General features: G+C 35.8%; 1 protein-coding gene across 1 annotated transcript in view; it reads left to right on the forward strand.

Moving 5' to 3' along the window:
- Yap1 (Yes1 associated transcriptional regulator) overlaps nucleotides 1-23,315 on the forward strand; it is a 105,254-nt gene extending 81,939 nt beyond the window's left edge. Inside the window, exons 5-9 of the mRNA XM_010642089.2 lie at nucleotides 2,941-3,122; nucleotides 5,907-5,954; nucleotides 16,357-16,487; nucleotides 19,938-20,050; nucleotides 21,548-23,315. Of these exons, the coding sequence (XP_010640391.1) occupies nucleotides 2,941-3,122; nucleotides 5,907-5,954; nucleotides 16,357-16,487; nucleotides 19,938-20,050; nucleotides 21,548-21,786 (713 nt within the window). The 3' untranslated portion in view covers nucleotides 21,787-23,315. The remainder of the gene's footprint in view (nucleotides 1-2,940; nucleotides 3,123-5,906; nucleotides 5,955-16,356; nucleotides 16,488-19,937; nucleotides 20,051-21,547) is intronic.
- The last annotated feature ends 725 nt before the right edge of the window (nucleotides 23,316-24,040 follow it).

Genomic DNA, 24,040 nt, shown 5'->3' on the forward strand with positions numbered 1-24,040 from the left:
CTCTCTCTCTCCTTGTCTTAATCTTTTCTTTTGTACAGGGAATCGAACTCAGGACCTTGCGCTTACCAGGCAGGGGCAGTGCCCCAGAGCTACATCCCCAGCCCTGCATATGATGTCTTTTCAAGTTGTAATCTCAGTGACACACTTTCTGTACAAATTAAACACAGTACCTTATCTCCACAAAAAGTACTCGTGTCTAGTTTTTTGTTAAATACTGTTCTTTTCTTTACCTAAAAAAATTTTAGGAGACCCCCTCCCCCAACCTCCCCCAATACTGGGAATTGCACCAAGGACCTTTGCACTGAGCTACACCCCCCCACACACACCCTTTTAATACTGGGGATCAAATTTAGGGCCTTGTGCTTTTAGAGGCAGGTGTGGTTACCACTGAGCCAAATCCCAGGCCCTCACCCCCTTTGTTGTTTTGTGTTTTGAGACGGGGTCTAAATTACTGAATTGCCCAGGTTGGGCTCCAACTTGTGATCATCCAGCCTCAGCCTCCCAGTATACTGAGACTAAGCATGCACCACCATGCCCAGCTTCTACTTTCTTTTGTGAAGCCATGTTGAATTTTTTAAAATTAATGAGTAAATCAATATTATTCCAGTATTAGCCTGGTAGTATATGTAATTATAACAGTATAACGCACACAACACTATTGGATACATTTTTATACTAACTATACCACTGCTGCTAAAAAACCTTGTATTTTATGAAATAATACAAGTTGAAGTTTAATAACATGTTTAATAATAAGCGTCTGTCTTCATAGGTACACACAGCACATAGGTGGAAATACCATCAGTAATTGGTTTGTTTTACTCACAAGTCGCACAAGCACATGTAATGTCTGAGTCATGCTGTTTCAACTATGGGAAGCAAGAGTTAGCACTGCATTGTGCCCTCTCCTGCACAGCATTCCATTGTTACCTATCTGGTCTTTTCTTGAGTTAGAATTATGAAAAATACCACTAAAAATCACATAATGATGTTAAACAGTGTATCATCTTGTAGAACCACATTACCAGCTGCCCAGGGCTGCATGGAGGCCATCGATTAGATACTCCTGCCTTAATTAATTTTCTGCCTTAGTAAATATTCAACATAGAAATAGTGACGTGTTTTTCAGAACATACTTTGTGTCACAATGCCAGACACTGAGAATTTATAAATGAGTAAGATGTTACCTTTGCTCCTAGAGCAGTCTAAAGTTACAAATCTGTAAATCAAAGATTATAGTTAGGTAAGAAATGTCAGTGGACAAAATAAATGTTTTCAGGCAATGTCCTGAGGGAAGAAGATTCCTTTTTTTTCTGTTTTGGGGTGCTGGGGATTGAACTTTGGGCCTTGTGAGTTCCAGGCACATGTTCTGTCGCTGAGCTGTGTCTTCAGCTCAAGAAGATGGTTATTATTTTATTTTTTTGTTTTTTAAGAGTAGGAAAATTTAGTGGGGACTAAGAATGGAGAATTAAGAATAGCTCCTGAGAGAGAGGAGAGATCCCAAATGGGATACCATTGGACTTTAATAGACTTGTGAAATTTGCTCAAGGAGAGGTAGCCATCACGAAGCAGCCACTGTTTTACAAAGAAGAAATGTGAAAAATCACAAGGATTGCTAGTAATTTACAGTGCTGTCAGAATATGCTGTTTTTAGCAAGGTTTATAAGAGATTAGTTCTGTAATTTTTCTTTGTTTTGCTGTCCTGTGTAAATTATAGTTTATTCTGGACTCCTAAATGTTGGGAAGTATTTCCTTTTTGCTGTACTCTGAAAGATGTGGTATCTTATAAGATTGATATTATTTCTTCCTTATTTGAGCCTAGGGTTTTTTTCTGGTCAATGTGTGCTGTATTGTAAAGTTTTAGGAGAAACAGTGACCAAAAATTTCAATTTAAAATGGTATATATAAGGCCAGGGATTTAGCTCAGTGGTTCCACCCCCTGCCTTGAAAGCACAAGGTCCCGAGTTTGATCCCCGGTACCAAAAAAAAAAAAAAAAAAAAAAAAAACCCAAAAATGGTATATATGCTTCTGAAACAAGATTCTATCATTTCTACATTGTATCAGTGGCAAAAGTTCACTAGTATAAAAATCAGTCCATTTCTTACTGGCAGATAGTGTATTATGCATTCAAGTAAAAAGAGTTGACTACCCAGACTGTACGTTGGGTGCAGTGGTGTTGAATGAGACAGCAAAATGCTTGTAGACTCACTTGATATGAACATAGATCATTTTAATGTATTTGTTCCATTAGGGCGATATAAATATGGGATTGTTTTGATGAGTTTTCCTACTCAGCATTTTGTCTTCATTGTTTTTGAAGATGAATTTTTAATTTTATGTATGTATTTATTTTTTAATACATAATGTGAAGTCATACCTTGGTTCTTAGTTGCTTGGAAACTCATTGAATTGGTACTTGACATGTTTGACATGAAAATTGTATCCTGGTACTGAAAATTTGTTTGATACTTGCCCACACAAGCTAGAAATTGTTATCAGTTGCCTCATGACTGGATCCCCCTTCCAGCCAAAACATTTTGATAGTCATAGGTTTTGGTACTCGTAGCACCTCCAGGAACCAGTTAGTAAGTACTGAGGTACAACTCTATTTACGTGATTCAAACTTCAGAAGTTAGGAAAGTCTGTCTTGAACTCAGTGTTTCAGTCACCCATTTTTCCGCCATCAGTGCCAACCAATATTAGTATGCTTCTTATCTGTTTAATTCATACCTGCTGTAGCTGTTTTTCTATTGCTGCCTTTCATCCATAACAATGATGACAAGAAGTTAATGTAACCATAATACTACTGATGGATTTTTAGATTATTTTTAGTCATATTACCAAAAACCTACATTGAACATTCTCATTTGCTTCTTAATAACTAAATTATCCTTTTATTTAACTAGATTTTAAAGACAAATCTTTTTGTTTCATTTCAGCCATGAACCAGAGAATCAGTCAAAGTGCTCCAGTAAAGCAGCCACCTCCCTTGGCTCCCCAGAGCCCACAGGGAGGTGTTATGGGTGGTAGCAGCTCCAACCAACAGCAACAGATACGTCTCCAACAACTGCAGATGGAGAAGGAAAGACTTCGGTTGAAACAGCAAGAGCTGCTTCGGCAGGTGAGGCCACAGGTTAGAAACCAGCCTTCTACTTTCGGGGCTTTGTTTTCCTTTTGAAGTTGGGCAGATTTCATTTTAGTATTATTAGTTACAGGGGAATATTGTTTTTCTAAAATTAGAAAGACATACAAGCATTTGGTCTGGTTTTGTCCTTGTCTTAGTTTTTTGATTGGCTATTGATCATATGGGCTATAACTTGTAAAATCCTGTATTTCAAAGAGCTGTTTTGGCCATGGTCCTTGAAGTTGAGAGAAAATTGAAGCAAGAATGCTTCCTCACATGTACATGAAATTGTATATTACTATGTTTCTGAGGATTTTGCTAATGGGGATACTCTGCAGCATTATTTGGGAAAAAAGACATTGTTAAGTGTATTATTTGTGTGTTGGAGGAATATGCCAACATGACTTTTCTTGAATGGCAGATATGTTTCGGTATTGCCAAACTTTCTTTTTTTTTTTTGGTACCGGGGATTGAACTTGGGTCCTTGGGCTTGTGAGGCCGGTGGCAGAACCACTGAGCTAAATCACTGGCCTGCCAAATCTTAATAATTCTCATTTAAAATATGAGTTATACCCAAATTTAGGAAATTTCAGTATCTTAAAATTACCTGGTTTTTGGGCTGGGGATTTAGCTCAGTGGTAGAGCCTTTGACTACCATGGGCAAGGCCCTGGGTTCAATCCCCAGCATGGAGTGGGCAGGGTTACCTTCTTATAAATGTTTTTTCTTACTGGGAAAGATAGTATGTAACAGTTGGTAAAGAGCTTAAACCCCTTTATAATTATTGCCATCAGTTTTCTTTTAGGGAGTGCTATTTATTGGTCTATATTTATATTGAATAAAAAGAGGTCTCATCTGAAAATCAGTTTTTGCTTTATCTTCTTTCAGAGTATTTAAGATAATGTTCAGATATTTGGAATATGATCTTAAGTATATTTCTCAATTTATATAAAATTTTTGAAGAGATAATAGAAACAAACAGTAGTGTAAGTGTAAAAGTTTACTGGAAGGAAATAAAATGTTCTTTTCCCTATTTCCCCAGTTCTTCTCTCTAGAGGTAAAGTAACTGAGTTCCTTGCTTTTTGTTTTTTCTCCCAGAAATATTGTCAACAAACAAAAATGACATATATGGATCTTGTTTACCCCCACTAAATCATAACATACTAAATATAGACATTTTGAAATCAGTTATACAGGGTGGGAGATTTAGCTCAGTGGCACCGCACCTCCCTTGCAAGCACAAGGTCCTAAGTTTGAATTCTGGTATGGGGGGGGAATACAATTAATTATACTCTACATTTTTGTTGATGAGGGTATAGAAAATTAAAGATACATTTTGTAAAAGACTATATTTAAAGTATCACTTGAATATACTTGATATTACACAAAGTCAATACTGTCTCAACTCTGATTTGGAATATGAACATCTGGTACCTGAGGAGTTAAATACATTCATGGAATCTCAGACAGGCCCACCCTCAAATTGTGCACTGTCTGTAATTCTGGTGTGGTTGGTTTTAACAGTGAGCCCTAATGGAGAATAGTATTTGTGCTAGCATATGACATAAGGACACTGTCTTGAAAGAGATGCTTCTTCATTACATAAAGAAGATGGAAAGAGGCTGGGCATGGTGGCACATGCCTGTAATCCCAGCACTCAGGAGGCTGAGGCAGGAGGATTGCTGTGAGTTCAAGACCAGCCTGGGGCTACATAGTGAGTTCCAGGTCAGTCTCAACTACATAGTGAGACGCTGTCTCAAAAAAAGAAGGCCAAAATAAAAAGAAGATGGAAAGTGAAAGCATAGTAATATGGTTAATTGTACCTCTGACTTTCTAATAAATGTAGAGGAAAGGTATTTTTCACTTAAAACTGTAATGTCAGAATAAGGTAACACTGTCAATAATTATGTGGCTACTTGAAAAAATAAAGCATTTAAAGTACGTTTTACACAATCTGTTTTCATTGTTTGCCTTTCGTTTTGTTGCGGCTATTAGTTGATCTAAATAATGCAGGTCTCAATGTCAGAACTATTAAATCAGGAAACTTTAATAAAAGTTATTTAATTAATTGGTAACATTGAGGTCTTGCTGTTTTTAAAGTAATTTAAAGTTTAGAAATGGGCTGTTTATTTTGTTGTTTACCTTAGATTAGCCTGTTTGGTTTTTGTTTGTTTGTGGTGGGCAAAACGCTGCTACTTATAAAACTCTTCATTCTAAAGAATTTTTCTAAATCTTATTCTCATTCTTACTCTGGGTGATGGGTCCTGGACAGAATAGCTTCACTTTCTTTAAAGGTAACCTCTTTGTTTCTTTATTGCCTACTGTGTTGTCTTTTTTTTATACTGAAGTGAAGAGGTCTGCTCTATTCTCATACTAATCATCTAGTTTTAAGAATTTTTTGTTTTTGTTTTAGCAGTCTGTGTAATTTTAGTACATCTTAAGTTGTCTGGCTTCCTCTGAACTTCCATTGACGGTATTTCTTATCAGTGAAACATCAAAAATGTTACTTATTTCATCTAATGCTTAAAAGCAAAGAACCTACCTGACTGTTACCAAAATTTTAGTCCTATGCTGTCCTATCCTCAATGCTATTAAAAACTTCTGAGGTTTTAGTTTTGTTATGTGGTGACTCCATTGGCTTGTCTTCTTCAGTCTGCTGCTTCTTGGGTAGCTTGGGAATTCTGTGCTATGGTGATATGTCTGGATACAATTTGTAGCTCAGCCTACACAGCCAAATTATGTGGCTTAAAGTAATTTTTATCCATCTTATTTTTTACTCTTAGGCAATGCGGAATATCAATCCCAGCACAGCAAATTCTCCAAAATGTCAGGTAGGCTCTTATATGATGTTTTAGCAATGGGGAAAAAAAGATATTAGGAAAGCAAGAAACTTGTATTCCAAGATCCTGTCCTCACTGAAGATTAGCCAGAATATAATTTTGAGTCATCTTTCTACCAAGACAGTTAACGTTACTGTTCCTTATAGACTCTGCACTATCTCCTCCATTCCCAGTCCTTCCAGAGTTTCTAGAATTCAATTTGACTGTGTGGAGGTCTTTTTAGTACATATTTGAAGTGTATTGTGTCTCAATTGTACATCCTGTTAGTGTCAAAGTATATCTAATTTTTATGTGTATAGTTTAAAATTGTTTTTTGTTTTGGTACCAGGTATCAAACTCAGGACCTTATGCTTGAGAGGCAGACAGCAGAACCACTGATCTAAATCCTCGGCCCAAAATTGTTTTTTTGTTTTTGACACAGGGTCTCACTTTGTAGTTCAGGCTGGCCGTAAATTTACTGTATGGTCCAGGTTGGCCTGGAACTCATAGCGATCCTCCTGCCTCAGCCTCCCAAATGCCACCATGCCCAGCTAAAATTATTTTTTTAATTTTTTTTTTCCTTTCTACTGGGAATCGAAAGTTTTAATGTTTTAAAGGAATTAATAGAACAGTAGCAAAAGAGTACAGATTATTTACTTGGGTAGGCTAATTTTGGAAATCTTTCTCAGAATTATGAGACTGAGAAAAAGAGGAATTCTTTCTAGTGGACGTTCCAAAGGAAGAATATCAAAACTGTCAGAAGAGGGAAAGTTCCACTTGGATGGTGTTTGAGGTTTCTTGATTGGCATTTCTCCCTGATGAATACCAGGGAGCATCTGTTGTGAAGATACCTGTAAAAATTGTGGCCATTTTTCCTGTCTTAACACAGACTCCTAAATGAATCGTAAGAAGAATTGCATTCTTGAAATTAAAAAAAAAAGCAACTTGTAACTGTAGTGTCCAAAAGATACAGAGAAATTAGGAGCAAAGCTTTGAAGAAATTGTATTTCTTTGTAGAGGCAACCATGAAACATCTTAATATTCCAGGTAGCTCTTTCCACAGTAAACTGAGTAAGTGTATTGCTTGCTTGCTTGCTCTCTCTTTTTCTTTTCTTTTCTTTCTTTCTTGTTTTGATTTTTTGAGACAGGGTCTCACTATGTAGTTAGGACTGACCTGGAACTCCCTATATAGCCCAGGCTGGTCTCAAACTCACAGTGATCTCCTGCCTCAGCTTGCCGAGTGCTGGGATTACAGGTGTGCACCACCATGCCCAGCTACATTGCTTTAGAATCAACCATTGAAGTGGGAATTGGCAAGATTCGGCTTGTCCATTGGAGCACCATATTAATAAAGTTTAGTACAGCCTTCAGAGAAACCAGTTAACTTTGCAATAAACTCTGTTCTTCATTATCTGTCTTATGAATGTCTGTTTCATCAAAACACCAAGTAAGGGAGTAACTCATCTTCACTAAAGTAGCTCATAGACATTGTTAGGATGAGTGAAACTAATGCATTTGACTGTGAAGGGCAACATAGTATTGGAGTTCTATAATGTAAAGATAGTTTTTCTTTGCTTTTTCTCTGCATTATTTCTCAAAGGTGGTATGTAATAGGAGCAGAAATTAACTCAGATGAGATTTGAGTTCAAGTAAAGCCAAAGATAGATGTTGAAATACCATCCCTTCCCTCGTTTAGATTTCAACCTTAAATTAACAAATAAATGCATTTTAAATTACAAGGTGAGGCCAGGATTGTAGCTCAGTAGTAGAATGTGAGTTTAGCATGTGTGAGGCCTTCCCTAACACAACTACCCCCAAAAAAGGAAAGAAAAGATGAAGCTATATAAGTAATAAATTTTAACATAATAATGTTGCAGATTTGCTTCCTTAAATTAAGTTTACATAGGGCAGAGCAAAAGTCCTGTGATACTTCTTTTATTGTTGTGTTTGTTTTGTCTTGCTTTGCTTTGCTTTATTTGCAGTACCAGGGCCTTGTACATGTGCTTTATTGCTGAACTAAATCCCTACCCTCTTTTTTATTAATTTTGAAACAAGATTTTGCTAAGTTAACCATGCTGGCCTAGAACTTGTGATTCTCCTGCCTTAGCCTCACAAGTAGCTGGGATTATAGATGTGTACCACCATGCCCAGTGAGAGACATATTTTTTACAATTCACTTTTCATATGATGGGAGATTAAAATATTGATTTGTTACATTTGTTTTGTGGTGCTGGGGATTGAACTCAGGGTTAGCACATGTGCTACACAAGCATTCTGCCACTGAGCTACATCCTCAACAAGTTTTAATTGTCAGCATATTTAGTTGACACAATTGTGAAAATGCATTAAAAGTCTAAACTTTCAATAGGATTAAATTTGAAGTAGTGTTCAGTTTCATGGAATCTGGTATTTAGAAAAGCTATGTGTGTTTTTCTCATCCTGTATGTTTTTCTGCATGTTTTTTTTAAGACCGGGTCTCACTATGTATCTGAGACTGACCTGGAACTCACTGTAGCCCAGGCTGGTCTCTAACTCACAGCGATCCTCCTGCCTTAGCTTCCCAAGTGCTGGGATTACAGGCATGCACCACCACACCTGGCCATGTTTTCTGTATGATTTTAAGGTAGATTTTGTAAGAGAGATAAGTATGGTTAACTTTCTTCAACCATCTTAAGTGTTTGAAGATAGTTTGAAGATAGTCTGAGTGTGAATGTTTTTGCCTTCTTGTTTTGAAGAATGGTGTTTAATATCTAGTATTGCCTTCTGCTGTACCTGTAAGAACACGTCTAAACTCTACAGTTTGGCTTGTGTGTCAGTAATATCTGTCTCATTAATTCTAGGTAAGCAGCTCTCCCCCTAGTGAGAATCTTTGCCATCCCCCTTATGTCTTACCAGTTAACAGTCTCCACTCACCCTTCTCAAGTCTAGGTCAGAACTCCTCCCCAAGTGTCTTCATCACAAGTCTTGAAACTAATCACAAAATAAAAATTAGATAGATAGATAGATAGATAGATAGATAGATAGATAGATAGATAGATAGATATTTTAACTCAGCAGCCAGTGGAATTCAAATTTAGATGATCAATAGTATGATACAAAATTGTTTTTGTTTCTGTGAAAATAATTGTTTCAGTCTCCATAGAAATTATTTTATCAGTATTTTATAGCTAGTGAATATTATGTAGTTGCCCTTCTTAGGGGCACTAATAAGTAATGTATCATGGTCAGTTACACTAGTTTAATGAAAATTAAACCTACAGTATTACTGTTGAGGATATTGGACTGCACTGTACCCCTCAATAGTGAGGAGGTTTAGATGTCCACAGTGTTAGTCAAATAGAGCAAAATAATGCCACTTTTCAGAGCTGTGTGAAAACAATTGCCAAACATTTTTTCCCCTTTAATTTAGTAATAGCAAATGACTTTTCTGTTCAAACTGTTTCATTTTAGCAGATGCCCCCCCAAAAAAGCTATTTCAAAATCCTTTTAACACTTTTTTCAACATTTATTTCTCCTCTTTGAAGTCTTACTTTCAAATAAATCTAAATTCACTTCAGTATTTCCCCATAAGTAGATTTTATTTTTGGTTGGTATGTTGAAAACTGTGTGTGTAAAAAGAGAAAGGGAAGATTTAGCCTTACACCCTGCATACTCGTAATAGGAATTTACTAACAACTAAAACTGGCTCACCCTTGGTATTTGACTAATGGCATAATAACTTTACTCCTTTGAAAAACAGAACAGTGTCGAGTATCAATAATGCTGGGAACACCAAACTGCATTTCTTGTTTCAGGTGTTACTTTTCAGAGTTTAGGGTTATCCCATAGTTCTCCTAATTGTCCCTAAATCTATGTATGTATATGTTTTCCCGTTAGTTGTCCTGAAGTGCAAGCTAATTTGATATGTGACTTACAAACATTAAACAGGGCTAGGGGTGTAAAGGTCATTGGTGAGTGCTCATCTAGCATGCCTGAGGCCCTGGGTTCAGTCTCCGGCACCAAAAATTCAAACAAATTTTATTATACAGGTTGGCTACATGTTTAAATGACTTTATAAATTACAAAATGTTAGATGACTTTTGAAAGTTGTGTTAATTTTTTTGGTATATGTTTGTGGTGCACAATGAATATATTCTTTGCGAGGAGTTAGTGCGTGTACATATCCCATTTAGATCCTTTTTACTCCCCCTTTCCTTCCTCTCCCATCTCCTCCCATCCCTAGATCCCCTTCCCATCTCCACGAAGTCTGTCTCACTGTTTTCTGTCATCTTGAAAGAAAGCAAGCTGTGTTGAAAAATGTGGTATGGCGAGACCCCTGTCTTGAATAGTTGGAAGAAATCTCTCTTTTCCTGTCTTTAGTAATCTCTCTTTTCCTGTCTTTAGTATTCAGATAAATGTTTATCACTAAGACAAATTAGTCACAAACTGTATTTCTGAAGTTATTCTCTATTTCCAAATTTGAATTTCAAGTTTTCTAAGGTTATCTTCCTTAAATTGGTTATCACATCCTTCACTTGTCTGCCATGTGTTATCCAAAAATGGTTATATTTTTAAACAGCTCGGTGTTTGCTAAAGACAAAATTGTTTTAAGAAAGTAATTGAAGTTGACTTGGCAGTCCTTCCCCCAACTTAATAATTCTTGTTAATATTTTCATATGAAATGAACATACTTTGTTTGGATTCTATTTGGAAAAGTTTTAAATTGTGGTTATTTTAAAAGATTATAAGAAGAATAGGAGGGAAATTACATCTATATATGTAGAAAACCAGACCAGCCTTCCCCCCGCCTTTTTAATACATGTATGTCTTTGGAGTTCATTAGGGTGTAAGAATAGCAGTAAACTCTCCTCCCCCATAAATATACATGCATGCACACTCATGTATACTGAATCTCAAAATAATAATATTAATCACCATTATTTTTCAGTTTTAAGGATTATTGTATGTCTCAGAACTATTCCTAAATCCATGTGTACACTTTAAGTTAAAAAAAAAAAAAAAAGCCTGTTGATACTTTGGAAAAGAAAAGAAATAGGATATTAGCTAACTGTTGCTTGTTTTAATTTGGTATTTTGTAGTACTGGGATTGAACCTGGGCCTTTGCACTGAGCTACATCCGTTATCTATTTACTTTCAGACAAGTTCTAAGTTGCTAATTTGCCTAGGCTGGGCTCGCTTTTGCAGTCCTCCTGCCTTGGCTTCCAGTGCTGGGACTACATACATGTGCTACTACACCCAGCTTGGCTAAATGTTTTAAGAAGGCAGATCTTTTAGGGATGTATCCTACTCCATGTTTTACTTAGATTTTGAAAGGATAGTGGGACATGAAATGAGAGAGGGGAAAAAAAAACCTATAAATTGTCCTGCTTCCAGTTGAAGAGCAGATAAATTGTGCGTTTTCATTGTGAGTAAGCTTTATAATTTTTGTATTCTTAACCAAGTATTATAAATGTAAATGTGAATTACTACATGAAACTAAGAATTATGGATATAAAATAGTGAATATTTTAGGACTGTGTAGACCTTTTTCTAACCTATTAAAGTAAATATTTTTGGATGAATGGGAAACTTATTTTAGAGTTGACTAAATCTTGAATAGCTGTCTTTAAAGTAAACTTTGGGGGCATAATTGGATTGTCTACAACAAAATGATTTTAGTTGAAATGTTTCATATTGAAAATTACATGAAGTAACAAAGGGATTTTTGTATTATTTTATCCTGAACACAATGCCTAAAATTAGAATACTGATCTAAAAATACAAGTTTGTTAAACTTTTTTTTCCCAAAAGTAGTTAGAATAGTTTAACAGTTTTTCAAAAATGAGGAAATAAGCGAGTTACAGGACATCAGCCAAAACTTAATCATGCTTCTGTTCTGTATTTCAAAGGTCAAATGGTTCTTCTAGAGTATTTGACTTTTTCTAAATGAAGTAAATATTTTTAGGCTTCTTTTCTTCTGTAATAATAGAAAAATGTAGTGACTTTTCCCATTGAGCTTATAAATCTCAGCTAATCTGGGACACATTTGGAGTCAGAGTTCTCTGCGTTACAACTAAAATCAATGGTCCCAACTTGGTCTAGAGAGAGAATTTTCCAGGGTGGTTCATAAAGGAAAAAGTGAGTTCACCTGTTTTATATAGTGGCTTTTATGAACCCAGAGCCCAGCTATAGGCATTGATTCTCCATTTCCCTCCTCTCATGTAAAATAGCAATATAATTCCCATGGGTAAAAAAGACATTTTCAGAGTTAGGGTTGTAGCTCAGTGGTGGAGCACTTGCCTAGCATGCCCAGAGCCCTAGATTTGATCCCCAGTACCTCTGCCAAGACTTTAAAAGCCAAATGTAATGTCACACACCTGTAATTCTATTTTCAGAGGCTGAGGCAGTCAGGAGATTGCAAATTCAAGGCCAGCCTTGGCAACATAAGGAGGCTTTATCTTTAAAAACAAAAAACAAAAAAACATTGAGATAATACGTATTTTGGTTCATATAAAATAAGTGCTCTTTATTTAGAAAAAGAGAAAGGCACTGGAAGTAGTCAGAAGTTTGAAAGCACTTAGGCTAGTTTTAAGTTTTAAAATTCTTAATGTATCCAAGAGAAATGACAACATGTATATACACAAAGGCAAAGTTTAGAAATAACCAAAATGCCTTATCAGAAAGTGAATAATTAATTGTATATCTTTATGATAGAAAGTTAGTGATAAAAAGGAATGAACTATGTTGTAATATGAATTAATATCATGGTAATTTACTAAATGAAAAGGACCAGTCTTTGTGAATGCATTAATGGACAACTATAATCTATAATATATACTCTAATGACAAAAAGCAGACTGTTCATTTTTAAGGGTGGGAGCAGAGGAAGTAAGAAGCAAGAGACTATTTGGGTAATGATTATCTTTATTGTAGTGGGAGTTTTGGAAGTATACACCTTTAAAACTCATTATGTACTTTATGTGCAACTTGTTACTCAAATCTGAGGAAAGCTGTTCAAAAATTAGGATGTCTAAGCAATGATGTTGTGCTGTTACTTGACTTCCAGATGTCAGCTGAACATTCATGATTTGAGTGTGATATCTATAATATGTATATGTGCTATATGTATCATTGGCCTTGTCTTATTTGTTTTATGTCAAATAGTGCTGCCACCCATAAAGGAGTGTTTTTCATTGTTCTTTCAAGTTCAGTCTCTATGAATCTTTGAAATATTTCTGTAGTTCTGGAGCTTGGGTTTATGATGAGAGGACTGTGTTTAAGGCCAGCCTGGACAACAAGGTGAGACTCAAAAAAAAAAAAACCATCAAAAAGATTAGCTTTGAACAAGTATAGTGCCGAACTTAAGGGAGCAAAAAATGTGGAGAGTCTAGTCTGCCCATAACTTAGTTTTGACCTTATAAAATAATTTTGGAAAAGTGGGAACTTTATGAGAAAGACTAAAAAAGTTCTGGCAGCATTATAAAACTATAGCTAGCTTGCTTATTTCAGTAATGATTTACAGGTTAGTGCCATGTACTTGCTTTGTTCTAAACTCACTTTTCATAACTTCATAAGATTAGAATGGAAAGAATCACAAATAGATGATAGAAAATAAATAGGATCTCCAGAAGCACTGAGAAAGTAAATTAGCCTTTTACCTATTTTCTGAGACTGGAAAAAAGTTACAGAGATGAGTGTGAGTAAAGATACATTTGAGGGGAGCAGGAAGAGGTGGCAGAAGCTGTCAGTGACCGATTGTGCATAAATGATCTGTGTCCTTATTTACATGGCTGGGAAATGGAAATGGATTTTACTCACTAGGAGTTCCAGAGGGCCATATGTAGAGTCTTTGACCATGTTGACATACATGAGCAAGGAATCCCTCCCTCGCCAAAGAAAGTCACTGAATTCTGCTAAGGGCCCCCACCCAAGGCCAAAGACCATTAATCTGTAATGATTCCACTCTGGATAGCTGTGTGATTTTTTTTTCCCCCCACCCCTGAAATTTCTCAGCAATCTCAGTATCAAAATGAAGCAAATACATTTTAGCTTTGATTCAGGTTGTGGTTTGTTGGGGTTGAGATGAAAATATATGGAATCTGAAACACAGAATTCTTTCAGGAATCCAAAAGATATTTGTATGTTTTTCAAATGATCAGTTATAAACTCAGCTTTGTAGAGAAGGAGAAAGAAAGAGAAGGGAGGGGAGGAAAGAAAGAGGGAGGGAGGACGGAAGGAAGGAAGGAGCGAACCAAGGAACCAATTGAGAGCTATTAAAGTGGAATGATAAAGAGAAGAGTCAAAAGCTTCCGAGTTTGGAGGGCTGACTAGAAGAGAGTCATAAAGGAAGCACGAAAAGAAAATGTAGTAAGATTTCTGGGAGAGAATTTCTAAGCCAACTCTCAGATGTGACTGAGGCAGTTCATGATTGAAATGCATTAATGAAGTGGTCAACAGCATCATTGCAGTTTGAGGATATACAGTAATTTCAGCTATAGATTATTATGAGTTTGTACCTGGTTGTTGATGGTTCCAGGGTGATAGATGCTATTGGAAAGAAGTGAAACATGATCATTGTCCTGAACATGACATAAGATTGTAGAGGTAGTTTGATTTCAGGTAATAAGATCTTGGTGGCTGTATATGTAGAGTGATGGAGATAAGTGTAAATGAAGATCTTTGGAGTCTAAAAGGTATACTGAATCCTGTTGTGAGGCCTGAGATGCATGTGTACATACAATGGTAGGAGGCCCTGAACCAAGCTCCAGAATTCTCCCGTATGTGATGTAGTAACTTACAAAAAGTACTTTGCTTTGTTGGGGGAAAGGGCACACTACTTAGGTACTCAGCTGAGACTATGGATCCATTCTCAGAACGTTGAGCTTTTAAAAATATACAAGAAGGATAATATGTGTAAAATATTAAAGAAAAGGAATTTTATTGATACATTTACCAAAACACATGTGCTTCTTTATGAATCTATAAATAACAATCTAGAAGCATGTATTAACTACTATAATGTTGCAGTCACAGTCAGCATGTATGGTATTTTAAGCTATTTGAACCATCTACATTGTATTCTATTGATGAAAATTCAGGTACAGTGAATACTATGGTGTTGCCTATATTCATAATTGAGGAATATACAAAATTCAAGTTAGAATTTAACAAAATTATTAACAAATAATTTTTTTCCTCATCCCAAGTTCTCAGACCTTTTCACAAATTCTCTCATGGTCCTCTGGTTAAGAAACACAGATTTGAAGAAGTGATATATCCAGAAGAACATAAATCTGAATAAAAAATAGTTGGTTTTGCATGAGAGAAATCAAAGTCTTGGAGAAGTCATTAAAGAGCTAGGAGATTATTTCCACACCACCATGCTGTAGTGAATGTGGTAGTGAGTTAAGTGGAGATGGTGGGACTGACTTGACTCAGGAGACGGGGGAGAGCTGAGCCAGTGTATTTTATGATTTTTGTTTTTTAAATCCTTATTTCAAATCAAGCTAAAAAGGGGGGCGGGGACAGGAAGCTGATAGGCAGTGAAAAATTCTTACCAGAGTAGAGAACATTGAACAAATGAAAAGGAAAAATTAATGACACAGGAATAGTGAAGTTGTTAGTGTTATCCAGAGTGATATAAACTGTAGTGGAGGGACTGGCAAAATAGGCAGTGTTCATGAATGTTTGGAAGCCTGTTGAAGCAAACCATGGGGAATCATCAAAGTAGCAGCCCGTAACTTTTACTCATATTTCTAGGTAGAAATCTGCTGTTCACTTGTTGGATACCCTTGAAAACATAGTATTTATTTTAACATTATGATAATGGTAAAGAAACATTGGGTTCATATTTTTACTTCTGATGCCTATTTGTCCCTGCTACATGACAAAAATATTCTGTCCAGCTCAAGATAGAAAAAAACCCTGAAGTTAAAGTGAGATACTTGATAGCAAAGTACAAAACAATGTTTGGGGATGGAGGGAATTGTTGGTGTCTTGCAGTAAATCATCAAATGTTTTTTTCTGCTTCTTTATTTTCATTGCTGGTCCAAACACACAAAACCATATGAACATTGGTGAGTAAATAAAAACTTTAAGAATTATTTTTTAAAGTCCATACTTGCCATTTTACTCAAAGGGAGGACCAGGGAATATCTGATAGGGTAAGGAAAATGGCAAAATATGTATATTTTTGGGTTAATAAACTAGACAAACTTCCAATTGATATGATTTAATGTTCAGTTACTTGAAATGTATAGAAGAGTTTGGAGATTCTGATTGGGAGATGTATTAACTTTAAAGTAAATATTGATACCTAAACTAAATGTTAATACTTTGTATATACTTAGTTATTCTAATATGCATTTTATTTCTTTAAGTCTAATAATAAATTTGTTGATTCATAGATTGATTCTCTTTGTATTGTTTATTTAAGGAATTAGCTCTTCGTAGCCAGTTGCCAACACTGGAGCAGGATGGTGGAACTCAAAATCCAGTGTCTTCTCCCGGCATGTCTCAGGAATTAAGAACAATGACAACCAATAGCTCAGATCCCTTCCTTAACAGGTTGGTGAGAGTGCTACTGGCCAATATCTGAAAAAGATGATAGAAAAATTTTTAAGACTGTTCTACTTAGACCTTGTCATAGGCTGTATCGAACATTTGTGTGAGCCAGAAACCATGGCTACAAATGAATCTCCCCTTAAATGACAAGTACAATAAAAGTTGAGGATTAAAAGCCATCTTCAATAAGAGAAAAATGAGCTATTCAGACTTGTGGAAGAGGGGGTACTTCCTTGGTCACATGTTTACTTCTGCCTATACTCTTGACTAATAGTTACTTAAAATTAATCGTGAAAGAACATGTGAATACCTTTCTATGACAGTAAATGAACCGCATCTTAAACCTAATTATGATCTCACATTAAGGACCATTGGCAGATATTTTCTGTGTAACCGTTCAACCTGAGAGGTTTCATCCAGCCGCACTATAAGCCATGTTCTCTTAGAGCTATGGTTTGCAGAGATGAAATATAAAGTTGTGCCTTTTTCAAAAATTTATTAAAATTGTATTTGAAAGTAATAGCTTAGGATGCTTCTTAGTTATCACAGTTGTTGGGTTTCGGACAGATTGCAATATATAAACTATTGACAAATACAGACTGAAACAGATAATATTTTTGGCCTTGAAAGCCACTTACTATTTGATTAAAATTCACTCTTCTGGGTTATAAAATATCTGTGAGGTTTCATTCTTTAAAATATGGAATACTTTGTGGTTTTGATTTTTTTTTCTCCTTAATCAATTTTAAGCAGCATACTTTTAAAAATTAAATATTTTGGTTTAGAAAAGCTGTTATGTCACCTTTTATTTCTCCCCACTTGAACTAAAAACTTCACAATTCTAAGAAAAATGTATTTTATCCTGTTAAAAATATTTAGAACAATAGGATCTATATCCCATTGTTCTCCCAATCTTGTACTGGTAGCCTAGTTGGGAATTTTTACTTTGAAAGTCTTTCAAATATACTTTTAAGTTTGTGTTTAATCTTCTCACAGACACACACACAGTATTTAAAAATTCTGCCTAAAATTAAGAGTATTTATACAAGCTTGTAATTCTGAAGTTAACCGCAGCTAGTGAGGAAAGATCATCATGGGCACAAAACTTTTCTTTCACAAGGAAAACTTCGGATGAGGGTAAGCCCAATACCTATTTTAGTGTAGGCCTGTGTTGATCCAGGATAAAATTAACTTTTTTTAAATAAATGGGTAAGCTACAGATCCTTTTTACAGACATTTGTGTAAATTCTTTTTTTAAAATTTTTGGCAAGAGTTGGACTATAGTTTGAAATTCTTTTCTGGTAAAATCACAGCATAGCAGATAATCAGTTTACTATTTTGAGGAGCAGCTTGTACAGTTATTACCCCCAGTTTCTAAAGCACACATCTGACTATGGCATATTTTTTTTCTTGATACTCTTGATAATTTAGCTATGACTTACCAGTTGACTTAACACTTAACTCATTAGGCTGTAAGCATTTTTGTTCCCCTAATTTGGCAGGGAGTTGACTCTTATTAGTGTTGCAGCATTGCCTTACCTCCCTCTTGTTCTGAGACCTTTCAAGGCCAGCTCAGATGTCCCCCGCTGTGAAACCTTTCCTTTTGCACATATAGTTCATATAGACCTGTATATAATTTATTGGTATATTTGTTCATCTTCCTCATTGCAGTTGTAGTTTGTTGTTATTGACTTCTGTATCATCACAGCCTGGTTTAGTGCCTGTGATAAAGTAGCGATACTTTGGGAACACTTAATGAGTGGGCCCTGCAGGAGGTAGGGTTCTATAGCAAGTGATTCCTAGTCAGGAAAATGGCCCTGTAAACTCTCCTCAGGAATGCTCATGTGCCTCCTGTGTGGATTGAATGCTGCACAACCCCATAAATTCAGCTTCTCTGTAATGTCCTCAGATGTCTAATATGTGCCCTGTGCTACACAGCAGTGAGAAGAGAGTGATGATTTGGACAAGACCACTTGTTCGAGACTAGGACATTCAAAAGTAAAAACAAACTACTACTTCCTGAGGCCTTTCTGTGCACAGCTGTGTTATGTGCTCTCAGAGGCAAGTTTGTGTTTTGTTGGATGTGTGTGAGGCTTATGAATCTTGCCTAAAGCTGGCAGAAGCTTATGGTAAACCAGTGGTTGCAGTATACAATAAAGGGGTGTGTTAGGACAAGGCAAATGCATTGAGCAATTTAGGAAAGAAATTCACAACACTGAACTTTTAGCCTTGAACAATTAAAGCTTGTTTTTAAAGTTTAGGTTTGTTGTTGTTAAGCTTTTGTTCTAAGTTAAACAGTTGCTTAAATTTCCAAGATGTAGGCAAAGTTAAAGTTCATGTTCAGAAACCATTAAGAAAAATAAAGTTTCATAAGACCTTTGTAAAGCTTAGTTTTATAGTCAATGTCAGCTGATATCTTTGTGCTACTAGATAAAGGAGTGTTCTGTTTGTGAATATAATGTTCTGAGGGTATTTACCACTCCTGTATGTAAATCTGGAAAATTTTTCACTTAGCCTAAAGTAAAAAATCTGTCTTGGCTTACATTTTTCTTCAAGGGATGTGCTTTGTAGTGTCTTGTTTTGTTTATCTTTACTACAAATCGAGCTATATGGCTGAGGTTTTTGGGTTCTTCTCCTCACTACAATAGGAGCAAAGAAATCAAGCTACAGGAATTCTTATCTCACTGGCAGTGACTCATCTGTTTTGGCCCAGTCCAAAAAGAAATTCTGCTTTTCTTTTGGATTTTTTGTGGGTTTTTTTTGTTTTTTAGCTTAAGTTCTCTGTGCCAGAGCTAAGAATTTTTAATAAGAGTGTAGTGCAGGCCTGTCTTACTGCCTAGCTAGAGCTTGGGTTTTGACCTCTCTGCCAATGCTACCACCACCAGGAGAATTGAGACTTTGGAACCAACAATCTATGTGGAGCTTGTTAGACCCCTTAAATCCCTTACCACTACCCCCTGATCCGATGGTATCCCAGAGAGAATACATATGCAGAGAATTTTCTGTCAACTAGAGAAACTAACTGGATCTGTCATTTTTTGTTACTGCCACAAAACAGAAAAACCTTAGGAGAGATTTTAGCCCCTTAGAGCTGCCAGCTTCAATTAGGATAACCTGTCTTACATCATTTCATAGTACAGGGCTGTGTATGGCCCTGAAGGAGAATGGTTGTTTTAGGCATTGCAGGGTAAGAATTTTACTAATCCTCTTTGAGAATCTTGATACTCAGTATTTATTTTGCCTGGATTGATTTAAATTTTTTAGCATTGATTTTTTTTTATTCTTTGTTTTTTGTTCTTTGTTTTTTTTCATCAGTACAAGTTTTAGATACATAATGATTACATCCTTCATGGGGAGTTGGTACACGTACATAACATGCCTTTTTACATGCCCTTTCCTCTCCACTCCAGCATTGGTCTTTAACTTCTGTTGTGGTTGTGGTTGTTGTTGTAGTGGCACCTATCACTCTCGAGATGAGAGTACAGACAGTGGGTTAAGCATGAGCAGCTACAGTGTCCCTCGGACTCCAGATGACTTCCTAAACAGCGTTGATGAAATGGATACAGGTTAGTATTTTTAATTGCTCTTACAAAACCTAAACTTTCAGTAACCACCAGATCTGATAACATGTGAGCAAAGGTTTATTCAGATGAAAACCAATTAAAATTATGTAAACTCCAATTCAAATCAAGACTTTTGCTTTCTGTATTGTGATTTGTATTTTAAGTCTTTATTACTTTTTTTCCCTCCCCTCCCCTTTATTTTCCTCTTTCCCTCACAGATTGGGTATCTTAGCTGTATTTGGATAAAACATAATATGACATTTTAACATGTTAATTCACAAGATAAATAATTTAAGGTCTTTATTAGAAGTCTTTTTTCTCATTATAGATTTGTGTTTTTAATTTTGGTGATTTGTGTTCTTAATTTCCATGAGTGTCATTGTCACATTGCTCCTCTTTTTTCTCTAAGTATTTTTGGTCTAACAGGTGTTAGGAGACTGGGAGAGAAATGCTTGGTGGTAAGCCCCTCCTGCTTTATTATCAAAATATTTGTAGAAATCTTGCAAGAACTAAGAAATAGCTATCCTGCAGGGATAATTAAGGAACTATTTCTCCTATGACTTTACTGGTGACCATTGCCCTTGGTTTGACAACTGTTAAGAACATGGGACTTTACAAGGAAATAAAACAGCTCTTTGACTAGCTAGCTGATGACTTGTCTTCTGAAAATATTTGGAAGTCTTTTGTCCCTGTGCTTATCCAGCTTGTGACAATTATGCTACCTGCCATCATGCTACAGCACTGTTCCTCTGTTTACTGAGAATTTAAATCATCCTTAGGAGCCACTTCATATCCAATTTGTGCATGCCACTTATCTGCACTCTTTGAATCTTCGTTTCTTTCTTATCCAAACCCCTATTAATGAATTATTTTAGTTTTTCTGAACACCATAGTCTATTGAAGTTCTGAGGAATGTTAATGTAGTCATACAGAGAAAAGGTTCTGTTGGGCCGGGGATTTGACTCAGTGGTTCTGCTGCCTGCCTTGCAAGCGCAAGGGCCCAAGTTCGATCCCCGGTACCAAAAAAACAAAAAAAGTTCTGTAACCAGGTTAGTTGGGAAATCTAAAAAAAAGGTAGAAAGTTTTATTTACTCAAGAACTTCTAGGAAGATTGTTTTGTTATTGTAGATGAATCTCCATGATTAGAAGATTTTATTAAACATGTAATCTTATTGTGGTGCTGTATATTTGAAAGTCAGTAGTGTAGTGATACTATTGCATGGGGTGCTTGTTTTCTGCCCCTGCTGCATATAATATTTTGAGGAATTTTTATGTTTTTCATAACCCCTTTTGCTGCTTCACACTTAATAATAATCATTCAGACTGTACATTGAATATCTAAACAGTGGTAAAGCAAAGTAAACTTGACATTGTCATTTCATTATCTGGGCATCAGTCCAGGTCAGTCAGGGGAGCTTTCTTTCTCTTTTCATGTCTGTATCTGCTATGACATTAGCTTTTCAAAATATTACCTTATTGTTCTCTTCTCTGTCCCAATAGGTGATACTATCAACCAAAGCACCCTGCCCTCACAGCAGAACCGTTTCCCAGACTACCTTGAAGCCATTCCTGGGACAAATGTGGACCTTGGAACACTGGAAGGAGATGGAATGAACATAGAAGGAGAGGAGCTGATGCCCAGTCTCCAGGAAGCTTTGAGTTCTGACATTCTTAATGACATGGAGTCTGTTTTGGCTGCCACCAAGCTAGATAAAGAAAGCTTTCTTACATGGTTATAGAGCTCTCAGGTAGACTGAATTCTAAATCTGTGAAGGATCTAAGGAGATGAGACATGTATACCTGAAATTTCCAAATAAGCCCGTTATTTTTTTCTGGCTAATACAGAAAAAGATGAACAAACGTCCAGCAAGATTCTTTCATCCATTATTTTGCTCTTCCTTGTCCATTGCTGCTGTTAATATATTGCTGACCTCTTTCACAGTTGGCCCTAAAGAATCAAAAAAGTGTTTTTGTTTCTTTTGCTACTATAACTACTGTTCTTTTGGGGGGCTGGGGAAATGAGCCTGTTTGGATGATGGATGTCATTCCTTTTGCCCAGTTAGATGTTCACTGATCATTTTAACTGTTGGAAGTCAAATGCTTCATGTCACATTATTTTAGTTTGTTCAAGTAGTTTCTTCAGCTGTTTTGGCCAGTGGCAAAACATGTGTCTTGCTGGTCTGACAAGCCAAAAATGATGTACCTGATATTAAGTACTTACTTAATGCTGATTTGAAGAGGTAGCTGAAACCAAGGCTGAAGACTGTTTTACTTTCAGTGTTTTTTTTCCCCCGCTAGTGCTATCATTAGTCACATAGTGACTTTGATTTTACTTTAGGAGCTTATAAGGCATGAGTCAATTTCCATAGAAATACATTAATTATTGCCTCATACTCGAGTATAGATTTGAGTGGATATTTTTGTGGGTGTTTTATTTTTTGTTTGGGTTTTTTTGGTGGCGGTAGGGTCTTTTTTTTTTCAGTTGGTTTTGTTGTTTTCTTAGAACCTAGGCAAATTACTATATTGATTAATCTGTTTATAATTATAGCTTGGGAAGGTTATTGTAGTTCTTTGGTAAAATCTGTATTTTGAGGTTTTTGCCATCTTATTTAAATCTTATTATCTGCTTTTTCTATATATTCACACGCACACTTACAATGTTTATAATAGTGTGATAGCAGAATGTATCTTTTTTTTAGGCTTCCCTACTTTCCAGTTTATTTTTAAATGGTAGCTTTGAATGTATGCATTTAGAAGTCATGGCTAATAGTTTATATTTCATAGTTTGATTCTGTTTGGGAAATCTACAGATATTTGAGGTAGTTTAGTATTCTAGAAAGGGTATTACTATGGATAGTGCCTAGATGAGTACTCTGTGCCCTCTGGACACATGTTAAATATTATCTGATGAACTGAAAAGGGGCAAACAAGAAATGGCTTAATCTCCCCCTTGGACTAATTTGAGTCTTGATGGGAAATTACTGAGTAGGTTTGTAATGTACATGGAAAAAGTAAGCTTCATAGTGGTTTACCTTCCGTTAACTTTGGAAGCTTGCCTTTACCTTAGTTTTGGAAGTAAATTCTAGTACCTTAGGTCTTGTTTATAATGAACACAATAAATAGTAGTAGGTTGAAATAAGATTTTTATAAGACTTGCTCCTACTTTTGTATGCTGAAAATTGACCTGGGTAGTATGTAGAATACTGTAAGGTCATGAGTTAGGTGGTAAAGCGATCAGATTAATAAATGTATATTGGTAGCTGAATTTAGCAAAGAAATAGAGATAATCATGATTATACCTTTATTTTTACAGGAAGAGATATAACTAGAGTATGTGTCTACAGAAGTAATAATGGCTTCCAAAGAATATTTTTTAAAAAGAACAAAATGAGTATGAATTAACTCTTCAATATAAGCTATGAAGTAGTAGTTGGGTATGAATTATAGTGGCACCAGCCAGCCCCTCTATGATTTAAGGGTCTTTCAGTGCTTCTAAAATAAGCCCTTATTTTCAAGGGTTTATAACAGACAAACTCTCTTTTCCTGGCTAAAGCTTCTGTGAAAAGCCTCAGCTTGGGAAGATAGGGTTTTTTTTTTTTTTTTTTTTTTTTTTTCCATTTACAAAATCTTAAGTATTTTGACCCTTCAATTTGGAGGAGTGCAAAAGTGGAAGTTTTAATTTTAAGTACTTTTCAGTGCTCAAAAATAATGCAATCATTGTATTGTATATAATGATTCATACATTGGTCATTCATTGTAATTGACTCTACAGAATTTATCTAAAACACAGGAAAAAGATTCAATCTTTAATTAAGCCTGGGGGGATTTGGCCACTGTGCAGATGTATTGAGTTTAAAACAATAATGAAATTCTACCTAGAATGCAACTTTGAGCATATGGATGATGCAGAATGTTGTGGTGGTTGTTAATGTGCAGAAGATCAAAGCTACTTAGAAGGAGTACCTACAGTTTGCCAGTAAGATACAAATTAAA

The sequence above is a fragment of the Fukomys damarensis genome, unplaced genomic scaffold (genome assembly GCF_012274545.1).
Source record: "Fukomys damarensis isolate Sample0158 unplaced genomic scaffold, DMR_v1.0_HiC HiC_scaffold_16, whole genome shotgun sequence".
Classification (NCBI taxonomy): domain Eukaryota; kingdom Metazoa; phylum Chordata; class Mammalia; order Rodentia; family Bathyergidae; genus Fukomys; species Fukomys damarensis.